Source organism: Harpia harpyja, chromosome 1, assembly GCF_026419915.1.
Source record: "Harpia harpyja isolate bHarHar1 chromosome 1, bHarHar1 primary haplotype, whole genome shotgun sequence".
NCBI classification, from domain to species: domain Eukaryota; kingdom Metazoa; phylum Chordata; class Aves; order Accipitriformes; family Accipitridae; genus Harpia; species Harpia harpyja.
Genome location: NC_068940.1, coordinates 29590242 through 29603054, shown reverse-complemented (window position 1 = coordinate 29603054; position 12813 = coordinate 29590242). Strand labels below are relative to the sequence as shown.

Here is a 12813-nt window from a genome sequence, read left to right as displayed (position 1 = left end):
CTCCCCCGCCCGGCGGAGGGATCCCGGCCCCGCGCACACCCCCAAAGTTTTTCCCACGGTTCATTCTTAAACTGCGCGGGGCGGGGCCGGGCCCGCCGCGCCCACGCGAGACCCCCCGCGCCCCCGCCCTGCCGGGACACCCCCACGCCCCCCCCCACCGGGGCGGGTGTCTCCGCCGGGATCCCGGCCTGCCCTGGCCCCCCGCTCCCCGCCGGGCGAGACCCCCGGGCGCCGCCGGTCCCGGCCCCCAGCACCCGGGACAGCGCCCGCCGCCGCCCGGCCCGGTCCGGTCTGGTCCAGCTCGGTACGGCCCGGTACTGCTCGGTCCGGTACAGCTTGGTGCGGCCCGGTACTGCTCGGTACAGCCCGGTACGGCCCGGCCCGGCACAGCCCAGCCCGGTATAGTAAAGCCTGGTACAGTACAGCCCGGTACGGCTCGGCCGGGTGCCTGCGGGGAGCGGTGCCGGGGGTGCGGTGCCCGGAGCAGCGCCCACCCCACTCCCCCCCCCCCCCCCCGCCCCGTTTCACTCCCCCGGCAGTGCGGGAAGCGAGGCCGGTGGATGCACCTCGCCCTCCCCCCCGCCAGGGAAAATAAATGATTTGTGGGGCAGTAAGATGAGCGGTTAATTAGGAGCATTACTCAGGCTCCTGCACCCTCGGCCGGCTCCCCCCGGGGCTCCTACCGCAGCCCTGGGAGGGGGACAGGAGCTGGCCCCCCCGGCCAGGCAAGGGACAGGGCCTGTCTGGGCGTGGTTTGGTGCTTTTATTTAAAGGTTAAGGGAAGAGCAAGGGCGCAATCCCCCGTGTGTATCAGGGATCGCCACCCCAGACCGTGCAAGATTCACCTTAAAATGAAAAACGCAGAGCCCGGGTCAGCGCAGGCTCACACCCACCCTCGGGGCCCAGCCGGAGCATTGCTGGTCGCAGCACAGCCAGGCAGGGAGATCCCACCAGCAACCCTCCCGGCGGGAGCAAGGGCTGTTCCGCACAACCACACTGCCAGGCTGGGAACGGCAAACCTGCTCCTGCCACAAAAAGCATTTAATATAGCAGGCAAGATCCCGGTCTCCCTTCAGCTGTACAACTCTAGAGGCCAAACCCACCGACAGCACCTGCCTTTCCCCAAACCTGTGCCTTGCAGCAGATCAGAACCATGGCACTGTGACCTATGGGATTTATACACCTATTTTGAAAAGTCTAAAAATGTAAAAAGAAGCCCAAAGGCAGTATATCTCCACCTAAATACCAAGCTTCATCGCTGGAGGGAAGGTACAGATGCAGACTTCACTCGCACGATATTATCTGTGCACTACATTGCAAACTGAAGGATATTTGCTCTCTAGATAAACAGTAAAAATCAGATTATTTCAGGTGTTTTCTGCCATGAGGTGACAGATGCTTGCTACAAAGAGATTCTTTAAAGTGGACTTGAAAATACAAACTGTATTTCTTCGCCCTTCCCTCAGCAGGATTCCTCCAGCAGAAAGCCCAGGTGTGTTTTTCCCGTTACTGCCCTGTGAGGCAGTGTCCCCTGGCTCAGCTGGGAAGGTCCCCGCGCACAACTGCAGGAGCTGCACTGCCTCATACCTGTGTTACAAATCAATAGTTTTTAAAAAGTTCTACCTGCTGCAGTGTTTTCCGCATGTCAGAATAAAGCCCAGAGCATTGATCTCTGCCCAAGTTCATTACTTCCTCTGGAGTTAAAAGTGGGGGGAAGGAGGGAGGAAGGACTCTGGGCTTCCCGAAGGAAAGCTCCCGGGATGGTGGAGCACGGTCCCCCCAGCTGGGAGCTGGCGAGCAAATACGGCTGCCCCTGGAGAGCGGCTCTGGGCTGGATCCTCAGCAAAGGAAAAGCGCCGGATCGCCCAGAGCCACATGTGGAGGCAAAAGACCTGTGCACCAAAATATGGGGCTCATGTACAGGGTCAAGTGCAACAGGAAAAAGCAGCGAAGGCCAAGCACGAGCGAGCCCCGCGGTTCGGGCAGTCCAGTCTCGTGGCTGCTGCATGGCCCGGGGTCCCTCCTCTGCCACTGGTTGGTGAGGGGCCCAGAATGAACCCACGCTGAAACGGCATCTACAAAGGGAGCCCCCTCAGAGCTGACACCCCCACTTTGCAAAGAACCCACCCACGGGTGCAGCCAGAGCGGGAGCCAGGGATGTCACCCAGCGGGGCCCGTCCCTCCCGGGCAGGGGTCCCCGTCCCAGGCCCAGCTCCTGCACCCCCGGCACGAGGGGCAGCACAGCCCCCCAGCCGGCTGGGACAGTGGGTGCTGAGGCTGCGTGACTGCACCTCAAGGGCTGGAATCTGCCAGGATCTTCCAGTGTATCATCAGAGATATTTAAATCATGCCACAAGGAAGCAAAGAGAGCATAAATTCCTCTCGGAGCTGGGAACACCTCCAGATGCAGAGCCTGAATTAACTCCCATTTCCAGCTGATTTTCTGCCACCGCAGCAGGATGACAAACGGACAAACGGTCTGTGCGGGGGCCCAGCAGACAGGGAAGAGCCAAGCATCCGCGCGTCTCGGGTGCACTTGGAAGGTTTCATTTTCCTCCTCAATTTTAATTCATCAGTGAAAAGGCCCAGAGCAGATGCTGTCTGCTGTTCCAGCCACGCAGCCCTGATGAACCCCTGGGTGTCTGACAGGGATAGGAGGGAAGGTCGCTTGCACACACAAGTGAGAGCAGAGCCAGCGGCTCCCGGACAAGATAGACACCGGCACTCGCTGCGTAACGAGGTCCCTTATCTGCACACTCGCTATTGCTCTGAAATAGCTGGCACCTCCCTTGCAGGGCTCCTGTTCCAGCTGAACGTGCCCAGGGACTCGCTCTCAAGGATGAAACGTTGCTTATCTCCGTTAGCGCCAGGTTTTCTGCCTACCGTTTAATTTTGCATCTGCTGTCAGTTCTGCTCAGGGTGGGCATCTGCAAGAGGGGGGAATCCAGTGGTTGTTGCCGCGTGACGACACCACAAAGTCCCCGGCGGCACCACATCCACCGCGATCGCAGCTCGTGAGGTTCGCACGCGTGTTTTCCCTGGGATGCCCATCTGTTGGGTGGCAAAGGCGAGCCTGCGGAGCTGGAGGTTGCATTGAAGCTCTGAAGAGCTGGATTAGAGGTTGGGGGGGGCCCAGCCATACCAGCGGCACCTCCCGGGGGATCGCCCCAACCGAGGCCCCAGGAGGACCCAGACCCTATGAGGCAGCCGGGAGGATGCGCTCACCACGGCTGGGGCGCAGGGACCGTCCCCTGGTGACACATCGCCGGCCCAGCACTCCCCAGGGACACCCAGAACCAAACCGAAACGGGTCAGTCCTTCCTGCTGGCAACCGAGTGCCGCTCACGCTCGTTCTGACACAATCCAAGCCCTGTGTTTTCTTTCGACAGCAGAGCTACCCAACAACTCCATCTTCAGCTTAAGGCATCCAGGGAAGAAAAGAAAACATCCCAAAAGCCCCACAGCTGCTGAAGCGCTGAGGGTTGCCTCATTATTTTGAAATTATTTTGAAATTCACCTTTCTAAGGGTTGGTGCGGGGGCACCCCGGGGCTCAGCACCCCCTGCTCTGGGGCACGGCGGCAGGTTTGCTCTCTGGTCCTCGCTGCCTGCCGGCCCTGCCTGCCCTGCCCGCAGCCGCTCTCGCCCCCCGACGCTCTCCCCGGGGCAGCCGGTCCCGCATCCCCACAGCCCCACGAGCTGCAGGGCCGGGCACGGAGCTCTCCCGAGGTCCATGAGCCAATGCTCAAATCCGCGACTGCCTGAGAGAGTGAATTGGGTTGTTCATCTCTCTGACGGGCAGAATAAGCACCCTCCACATTGATACCGAGCTCATTTCTGATACTTGTTTAGAGACTTGACAATCCCTGTATAAAAGGATTTCCTTCCACAGCTGAAGTTTGACATTCTTGCATTATTAGATTATTTGCAAAGGTCTGCGTGTGCTGGAGGAAAACAATGCTACCGACATCCAACATTACAACCTTCTCCTCCACAAATCATCCCGGGCGCAGTGAGCCACGGAGACAGCGTCTATTTGAAACCCCCCCGATGTAGAGATGCAGCCAGGGGCGGCGGCAGGGTGGGAGCTTAGGCGAGCAAACACAACCCAACCACATCGTAACAACAAAAAATAATAATTAAAAAAAAAAAAAAATCAAGCGGGCAGGCAGGCCTGGGAGAGGGTTTCGGCTAGAGGGAACCCTGCCCCAGACACACCAGCTGCTGGGTTCAGACCCCAGCACCACCACGGGCTCCTCGTGCCACTACCGGCACAGCCCTTTCCAGCGGCATGACCCAGCTGGGAGAGCACCAGGGCCTCACGGATGGGGAGAGCATCCCTGGGGCATGGAAGTGCAGGCAGCCCTGCACCCCCGGCCCCCCGCCCTGGGGAACCCTGGGGAACCCTGGGGGTTGCGGCACGGGGCAGGGGAAGGTGGTGGGAACCTCCACCCAGTGCGTAGGGGCTTTGGGAGTCACGGGTCTCTGCCCAGAGCAGCCGCCACGCAGGGAAGGTTATCCAAAGCATAAAATTCAGAAGAAAATTACTGGAAAAGAATTACTTCTTCAGAGAACGATTCATACTCACTTCCAGACTATTAACTCCTTCCTCCTTTGCAGAACCCACCAGCAGGTTCCCACTGGAGAGAAGTGCTGTCACAGGTGTCAATCATTTTGGCAACAGTTCCCTCTTTCCAAATCACTGTCTTAAGGACCAAAAAGATCAAAATAACCACCCCTTCCCCCTCCAGATTATTTACTGCCATATAAGAAAAGTCTTCCCTGAAACCCAGGGGTCTTAAAAGAAGAAAATTATTAAAAAAAAAAAATAAAATCAATAGTTTAAGTGACTTATTTGTGCTGTTGAAGGTTTGTTTCCCAATTTTGACAGTGTCTCTTTGTATTTAGTGCAGCCTGGGTCTCTCTACCAGGATGTCAAGATATATTCCTCAGTCACGATTTGCACTCATTTCTCCCCATTTAGAGAGGCTCAGCTGGGAGCGGAGCTGAAGATGGATTCAGCCATGCGGCGAGGATGGTGCCTGTCTCCTGTGGCCGCGGGGAAGCACCGCCAGCTCCTGCTGCTCCCGGCGGGAGGAAACCAGCATTTCTGCAGCTGGGATCCGACGCCTTCCCTGCTGCCGTCCGCCGCCTGCACTGGGGCTCCCACCCCATAACCCACCGCGGGGCCGGTGTAACCATCCCTCTGCCTCCTTCTTCCCACACCGGCTTCCCCAGGATTTGCCCCAGCCCCAGCAGAGCCCAGACCAGCCCCGGCCTGGGCAAACCCCACTGGGGCGAGCGCCCGCAGGGAGCACAGAGGAAACCGATGGCCCCGCAAACCGGGGACGGCATCTCCCCCGTCCCTTGCTGCTCTCCTGCTTTCCAAATCCTGCGCTGGTGCAGCCTCGTGCACCCAGTACCCAACCTGGATCAGTGCCCTTGCAGAGCCCAGATGCCCAGGTGATGGGCTTACATCCCCTCCTGCAGCAGCTGCTGCCCGCAGCCGGCCTCAGGCTTCCCCGGGGGAGCAGAGCCCCCGACACGGCGTCCCGGGGCTCCGCTGCAGAGGGAAGGGGGACCGTGGGACAACACGGGGGCGAAGGGTGACAGTCCTACTGCGGAACACCCTCCCCTCTCCTCTCTCTCAGAGTACAAGTTTCCTACCTCCCCATCACCAGAGTGCCTCATCAATCATGTTCCCTCTAATTAACTTCTAATTTACCTCTTTAGTCAAATCTGTTTACAATCAGAGACAAGAAAACACGACCCAACGAGAGGCGCAATGAAGATTGGTCTCTCTCCCCGCACGCTCCGCTGCCTCCGTGCCGCAGCCCGGTCCGGCACCCAGAGCACGGGCAGCAGCTCTGCCTGTCCCCGCAGAGCAGGCAGAGCGCAGGCAGCACCGGCTGCATCAGCTCCGCGTCCTGCCCGAAACCCACGCTGGGGCCACGCTCCCGCCTCTGCTCCTGCTCCCTGGTGCGGCGCCGCACCGGCCATCCCTGCCTTGGGAAGGTTTTAGCATCTCCCCGTACGCGAGATCTCCCACCACCTCCGAGCGCCCGGGGCCGCCCCGTCTTCCACCCAGCGCCGCTGGCACACGGGGCTTGACGTGCTGAGGGCTCGCAGCGGAACCAAAGCCGCCTGGCTCCTGTCGCCTCGTGAGATGCTCCCGCCATCGCCTCTGGCAGCTCAGAGCCTGGCGGGTGCTGCCTGGGTCTGCGCCGCTCCCTCGCCCCACTCCCAAAACCCACATTTAGCCCAAAAGCCAACAGGGATGCTGCTGCCCCTGACCTTTAACCCAGGGTCAAAAAAATCAGAAGGGGTTAAACCAGGGAACAAACCCCACTGTCCACAACCTACAAATGCTTCATTAAGAAAAATCTGTTATTAGCTCAACCCTTTAATCCTCCCCCAATTACAATAACGACATTCTCCACAGCTGCTAAGACTCATGGCGCCCGTCCTCATACCTCCAAGGCTTTTCTGTGCTGCTCAACATTACGGCAAAAATGAGCTGGCCTGCAGCGGCACATTAAGCTGAATAATTATCTTAATTAATAACAGCGGGCCCAGGTGGGCATCCAGCCCATCCCAAGGACCAAGGCAGAGGATCCGGCATTTCCCGGCAGCAAGGCCCGCGGTCGGGGCGCAGGTGCGCGGTGGAGCCGGGTGCCGAAGGGTCCCCCGACCACAGGAGAGGCACAAAGCAACCTCCCTGCCCCAGGCACCGCACCGATAAAATCTGCTCTTGAGAGCACAGCTCAGCTCCCACAGGCCCAAACCAAGATCACGATTTATTGTTCATCACCCTCCTTCAGTGCATCTCCCTCTCCTCGCCAAATTTCATTATTTATCTGCTGAAAATATTTATGGAGCAGGGATTTCTCCAGGCACAAGCATTATAAGCGGCAATGCAAGCCCAGAGGCCAACCCACGGATCGGGATGATCCCGGGAGCAGGGGGAGCGCAGGCAGCAGCGGGGGGCTCCGACCTCCTGTCTGTGCCTGGGTGCTGGAGAGCAAGACCCTGATGCAGCACCCCGGGTCACCAACACCCAGCAGGCCTTGGTGATGCTAAATGGGTTTTTTTGTGCTTTACCAGGGTTTTGTACAAGAGAACGGGTTTTATACATCCCAGACCGGGCAGGGAGCTGCTTCCAGTCCCTCTGGCACACTGGGACCACCAGGCAGAGGATCCTAACTTCTGTACAGTGGGGTTCCTCCCTCTGAAAGAGTTTGGAAATTAGGAAGAGAGAATAATTCATCATCTGTCTTGTAAAAGCCTGACTTGCAATAACAAGCTCTGTGCTAATTCCTCAGCAACATCTGGAACATCTTTATCTGTCACAGACAGACGTGACGGTTGGGCTGTGCTCAGGTAGGCACAGGCATTTTGACTTTTTTGTGATCCCCGCAAGTACCTCCTTCAGCTCGGGAAGAAAAAAGTAAGTGAAAACACTCACGCAAGGTGTTCCTTCTCCCTAGGCCAGGCTGTCCCGCTGGTGCAGGAGCTGCCGCTGCCATCTGGCCGCTCAGCAGTGGGTTCCTGTGCCGTCGCCTGGGGAGGGCTGTGGCTGCGGCACGGCACGACGTGGTGCAGCGTCACGGCAGGGCCCCGCTGGCCATGGGAACCGCGAGGGACAGTGCAGGGGATGGCACCATGTCCTGCGCTCTCCCAGAGCCGCCCTGACTCATGCCGCAGCACAGGCACCGGGTCCTCCTGTGGCCCACCAGAGAGCGGGCAGCGGCTCCGGCAGCAGCCATCCTGTGTCCCAGTCAACTCTTTGCAGCCTGTCCTGCCAGGCACAGGGAACACCAGCTCACAGGATGGTGCTGAGCCCCAGTCCCCATCACCAGTTGTCCCTATTCCAGGTGGCAAAGTTGTGACCCTTCTCCCGAGCGGGGACAGCACTGACCGCTGGCACCCGGAGCAACGCCGGGACCCTTCCCCGCTGTTCCAGGAGTCCAGCAAACCTGCACGCCACGGCACTGCTCTGGCACCAAGCTTTTGGTTCCTTCACCCCCTGTCCCTTGACACAAATGCTCCCAAGACGCATTCACTGGCACAACCCACTGTGGCAGCAACTGACGTGGAGCAAATGCAAAAATCCAGAAGAAAACCACCCTGAAACAAGCCAGTGAAAGTCATTGAAGCTTGGGCTCGTTTCTAGCTCCAAATACCCACTCTAAGAGCGGCTCTCATCCCGGCAGAAGCAGCAGTACCCCACGTAATCACAGGGTACACACCACGTTAAATCACCACTGCTTCAATACCAATTCTTTCAGTGAACTATCCAGAGACTTAAAGGATTTGGTGAAGCGCTTTGAAGAGCTAACAAATTACAAAAGGGAAAAAAAACAATCAAAGAAAAGCTGTCTTATACAAGAGGAACATTCATTATGAGCAGTCTGAGCTCCCTCCAGCAGCACCGCTCCCAGAAAGCGAGCCGGCCAGCCATTAAAGCAGGGAATGATTTTCAGCCCAGTCTCCATATTTAGTAACCCAGCTAATGCATCTAGAATGGAAATGGTAAAGGAGGAGACATTTACTTTCTGAAAGCAAAACTCCAGCTGAAGCAGCAACACAGGAGAGGGGTTTCACTCCCGTCAGATGCCGCTGGAGGTCTTCCCCATCTGAGAGGAGCCAACTCAGAGCAGCGATCGTGCCCCGCACACCCGCACCAGCTCACTAACCGTGCACTGAAAGGATCACACATACGCACACATGTGCGGCGAGCACAGTGAAATCAGATTGAAGACGGTACATTTAGATTTAAAAAACTTACCTTGTACTCAGGCAGTTTATAGTCCTTTTGTCAAGATCCTCCCTGCCCTTTATCCCCTCCCAGATACGCGGCCCCTACTTTTCAGTCAAAGCTGTTTCACGTTCATTAAGTCCCCTTTCAGTTCTGCCTTAAACCTCCTCCCTCACACGCCCTCCCTTTCTCCTCAGCTTTTCAAACACAAGCATACTGTGAGACAGGGAACAACAGACCATCTTCCAGGAGGAAAACCAGAGACCAGCTTTGGCCACGAATCCACTGCCTGTGGTGTGGAAAGGGAACAATTCCCACACTCAAGCAAAAAACTAAATATATCTGAAAGATAAAGGAGAAAACCTTTAAGGAAGCGGGTTGAAGATATAAGAAATGAGGAATTCAAACAAGTTCTGCACCAAAAATGTATTTTTGCAGCTTTTTGTGGCTGCTGGAACCACGACTTCCATGTTGATCCCCTGAATAACAGTGTTTGATAGCACCCAGGCCAGCAGTGCCTACGCAGTCATGATTGAAGGAAGCCTTTAAGCTTCCCTGACAATGCATTTTTCTTGGAGATAAAAAATGAATGCTGCCAGCATGCAAATCTCTCTAAATTAGGCAAGGCCCAGCTTGCTGGAGCTGCGATGTTTTGTGATGGCAGTCATTAACTTTAGCAGAAGAAAAGAGGATGCGGGAAAATATTCTCAGCTACTTCTTGTCCCAGTTGGGAGTCACTGCTCGGCGAAGCGGTGGGGTTTGGCACGCTGACATCTGAAATTACACTGCAAGCGCAGAAGGGTAACGGAAAAATGAGCTGCGGTCTGTTCCACTGCAATCAGTCAGTCGGTCAGAGGCAAATCACTTGGTCTTTCTGCAGCTCCCACAGCGCACCAGCAAAAGGCTGCAGGAGTGGGGTTTTCCCTCTTCTATTGGTGAGCTTATTGCTGCTATAAAAAGCCAGCCTCCCAGTTCAAAAATCAGAATAGTGATTTTCTACAGAACAAGCACAGCCAAGACCTAAAGCCAACTGCGAAAGGAAGCCAACGGCATTTGGGCATTTCACTGATTATTTACCCTCCCTCTTAGTTTTGAGTATAACCTGGACAGACTCACTCCAACATCCCCTTCAGGAAGGCTGACGGCTCACTGGCCTGTGCCAAAACTTGCCTTCAATTCTGACTCACCTTTGGGAAGATTTAGCAGGAATGGCTAATGTGCTTGATTCCTGGTTACCCTCTGCCACTGAAGAACAGTTGAACTGGACACATACCAACGCCTCAGCCTCTCCAGCTTATGTCTGTACAATGGATTGTACATTTTCATTAATGTATCAGGCTGGAATAGCTCAAGAGATTGTCTGCAAGTTATCTGGGCTTCCTCTTTACCCTCCCTCTAATACATACACTGTTGTATTGTTTCACACTGACCACTGCAGTTTGACTTATAGCTGCCCTACTGCAAGGTATGCAGCTGCAATCCCACTCACAGCAAACTACTTAAATAACAAACAAGAAATTAAAAAAAAGCAAACTATCTTTAATATCTCCAAAATCCCATTTAGAAGCAGTTTCATAGAAACGTCACTTTTATCGTGCAATCAAGGCTGGAGGAGGGCAGCAGAAGGAGGGAGAACCAGACGCCGCATCCTTGTGGGCACACAGATTTTGGCCCCCGAGCCCTCAGAAATTCTCCAGCAGATCCAGGATCCGCTTCTGCTCGCTCTCCCGAAACTCCTGGTTCTTCCCGTCCCCGATGTTCTCCGCGTACTCTGTGGAGGAGAAAGCAGACAGACAACAGGCTTTGAGTGAGACACTAATGAACGATGGGCAACTTCTCTTGCAGATACCACAGCAGAATCTAAATCTGCATCCACTGCAAACAACTGAATGAGAATTTATGCAAGGAGCATTGATGGTTTTTCTCCCCATCCCCAGGGTTAAAGCTTTGCATAATAAACATCTACTGACCCCTCATTAAAAGCTTTTGTAGCAAACAGAGACCATAGCAGGAACATCCTGCTCTCATCACTAAGCAGCTCAGCAAGCCCAGGCAGACACTAGCACCCAGAGGAGGTACCCATTCCCTGGCGTCTAACCATTCAGAAAGGTGACTGTCCAGGCGCTCCTCCCAACTCCTCTGTTATCCCAACGGAGCAGCGCGCTGGCAGCTGTTTGAACCAGACAGTCACATCACTGGCCTCTTTCAGCCCAAGAAATGCAAACAGTCCTGGACAACGCTGGCTTTCCAGGTCCCTTTTAACGCTGAGTATCATCAGGGAAGGTCAGGCAGGGGTTGTTACACAACTGTTAAACATTGCTAACCCTGGGTTTCACCTGTCTGTTGTCCAAGCATCCCGAATGAGGATTTTTGTCAAGTGGAGACCAATTCCCCAATCTACAAGTGCTTTTAACCCATACGGAAGAAAACACACCAGTTCAGATTTAACTACAAAAGAAACTCCTTGTCTTCAGGCAGAGGATACTAGACCCTGACCAAGGTCTTGCCCACCCATGCACACAGCCAAACACCATGGAACCAAAAATTTCCTCTGCAGCTCTCCTTCCTGACATTCATTTAAAGCTGGCAGCTCTCATTCCCGTACCAGCTCCCTCCTTCCAGCCACCAGAACCTGCATATTCAAAGATGGTTTAAAAAGAAAAAATGAAAAGCAGGTTTTGAGCTGCGAAAGCAGGGAGCTGAACAAATCTTAGTAGATCAGGAGCAGACTGCCTGGTTAGACAGTGTTTTCCGGCCTCCACCTTCTCGCATTCCTTCCCTTCTTCCTAAACAAATAGAACAGCTTGTATTCAGCATCTGAATGGTAAGTTGCTGTAGAAAGTTTGCTTTAATATTTATACGTTCAGCCCTGCTACATGCTTTTGAGCTCCATCAAAGCCTTTATTATAAGAGCACTGAAAAGAGTGAGGACAGGGAGAAGTTAGCTGATGTGGGAGTCTTCCCTCCTGCGTGCACTCTCTCTCCATGTACAAGAAGCAGAGTTCTTTGCCAGGGCCTCTGGGAGAAATCCTTTTAATATTTATAAACCTGCTACAGTACCTGTAACAAGAGCAGGCAGGTAACACTGAGGTTTGCTGCAAGTGAACCTGACCTCCTCGCCGTCCTGGAGAAGGGGGACCAGCATAGGGCACTCTTCCCTCAGATGGAGGGGAAACTCTCCATCGCACTTAACGAAGACAGCAGCAAGCTAGTAGGTTTGTTGTAGCTACCTACGTATTGGCTAATTGCATAAGGGCAAGGCCCCAGCAGCCTGGTGTCAGCTCGGCTGCGGTTTGCACGCTGTAGCAAAAGGCTGCACCACAGCGGCTGGGGATCAAAACCTGCCACCCGCTTCTGGCAGGAGATAAACCCCACTGCGGCAGAGACGGGGTTACCTTCCCAGAAGAAAGCGTCAGCTAAGGCCAGCGTTTAGCTCAGGTTCTCCTGTCCCCTTCGGGCAGTACCAGAGCTTTCTGTCAGCAGCTGTGCCTCCACGGGGAGCTCGTGAAGAAGCAGGCTCTGTCCCCAACGAGCTCTTTCCGTGCTTTGTCAGAGTAAGTGCCTCTGAAACAGATGCAGCAACTGCAATTGCCTGTGTTTATTGCAGCCCAAGGGCAACACTTCCTTGCCTGCCGCTACCTCTTGACAGCTCAGGATACCCACGTGAGGGACGGACGTGGTCTCTGAGCCTGGCACGGCGCTGGGGCAGCCCGGGTCGGCCCTGGCTGCAGGCAGAGCTCTGTGCTCGGAGCATCCGCACCGTAGGCAGCGGGCTCGTGGCCCAGCTCCAGTTTTAGCTTTAAGGACCGCTCAAGTACTTGAACATACAACTCTAGCAGGGAAACTGCCAAGTGCCACTAATGACACGGCCCTTCTATTGTCCCAGTGAGATCACGCAGACAAAAGCAAGCCACAAATTCCTCTAATCTTGTCCAAAAGCTCAGCATTTTTCCTTCTAAATATTTAGGCTTCGTAAGACTAAAATCCCAGTGACTCCCAAGGCAGACTGTTTACTGGGTTACCAACAGTTGCTAATATTAATTTGAACCGACCAGAT

General features: G+C 55.1%; 1 protein-coding gene across 2 annotated transcripts in view; it reads right to left on the bottom strand.

Annotated features, from left to right (window-relative positions):
* Positions 1–10274: 10274 nt before the first annotated feature.
* Positions 10275–12813, bottom strand: part of CTNNBL1 (catenin beta like 1) — a 56439-nt gene continuing 53900 nt past the window's right edge. For both annotated transcript variants that reach the window (XM_052782957.1, XM_052782966.1), the window contains one exon: positions 10275–10527. In XM_052782957.1, the coding sequence (XP_052638917.1) occupies positions 10439–10527 (89 nt within the window). In that variant the 3' untranslated portion in view covers positions 10275–10438. The remainder of the gene's footprint in view (positions 10528–12813) is intronic.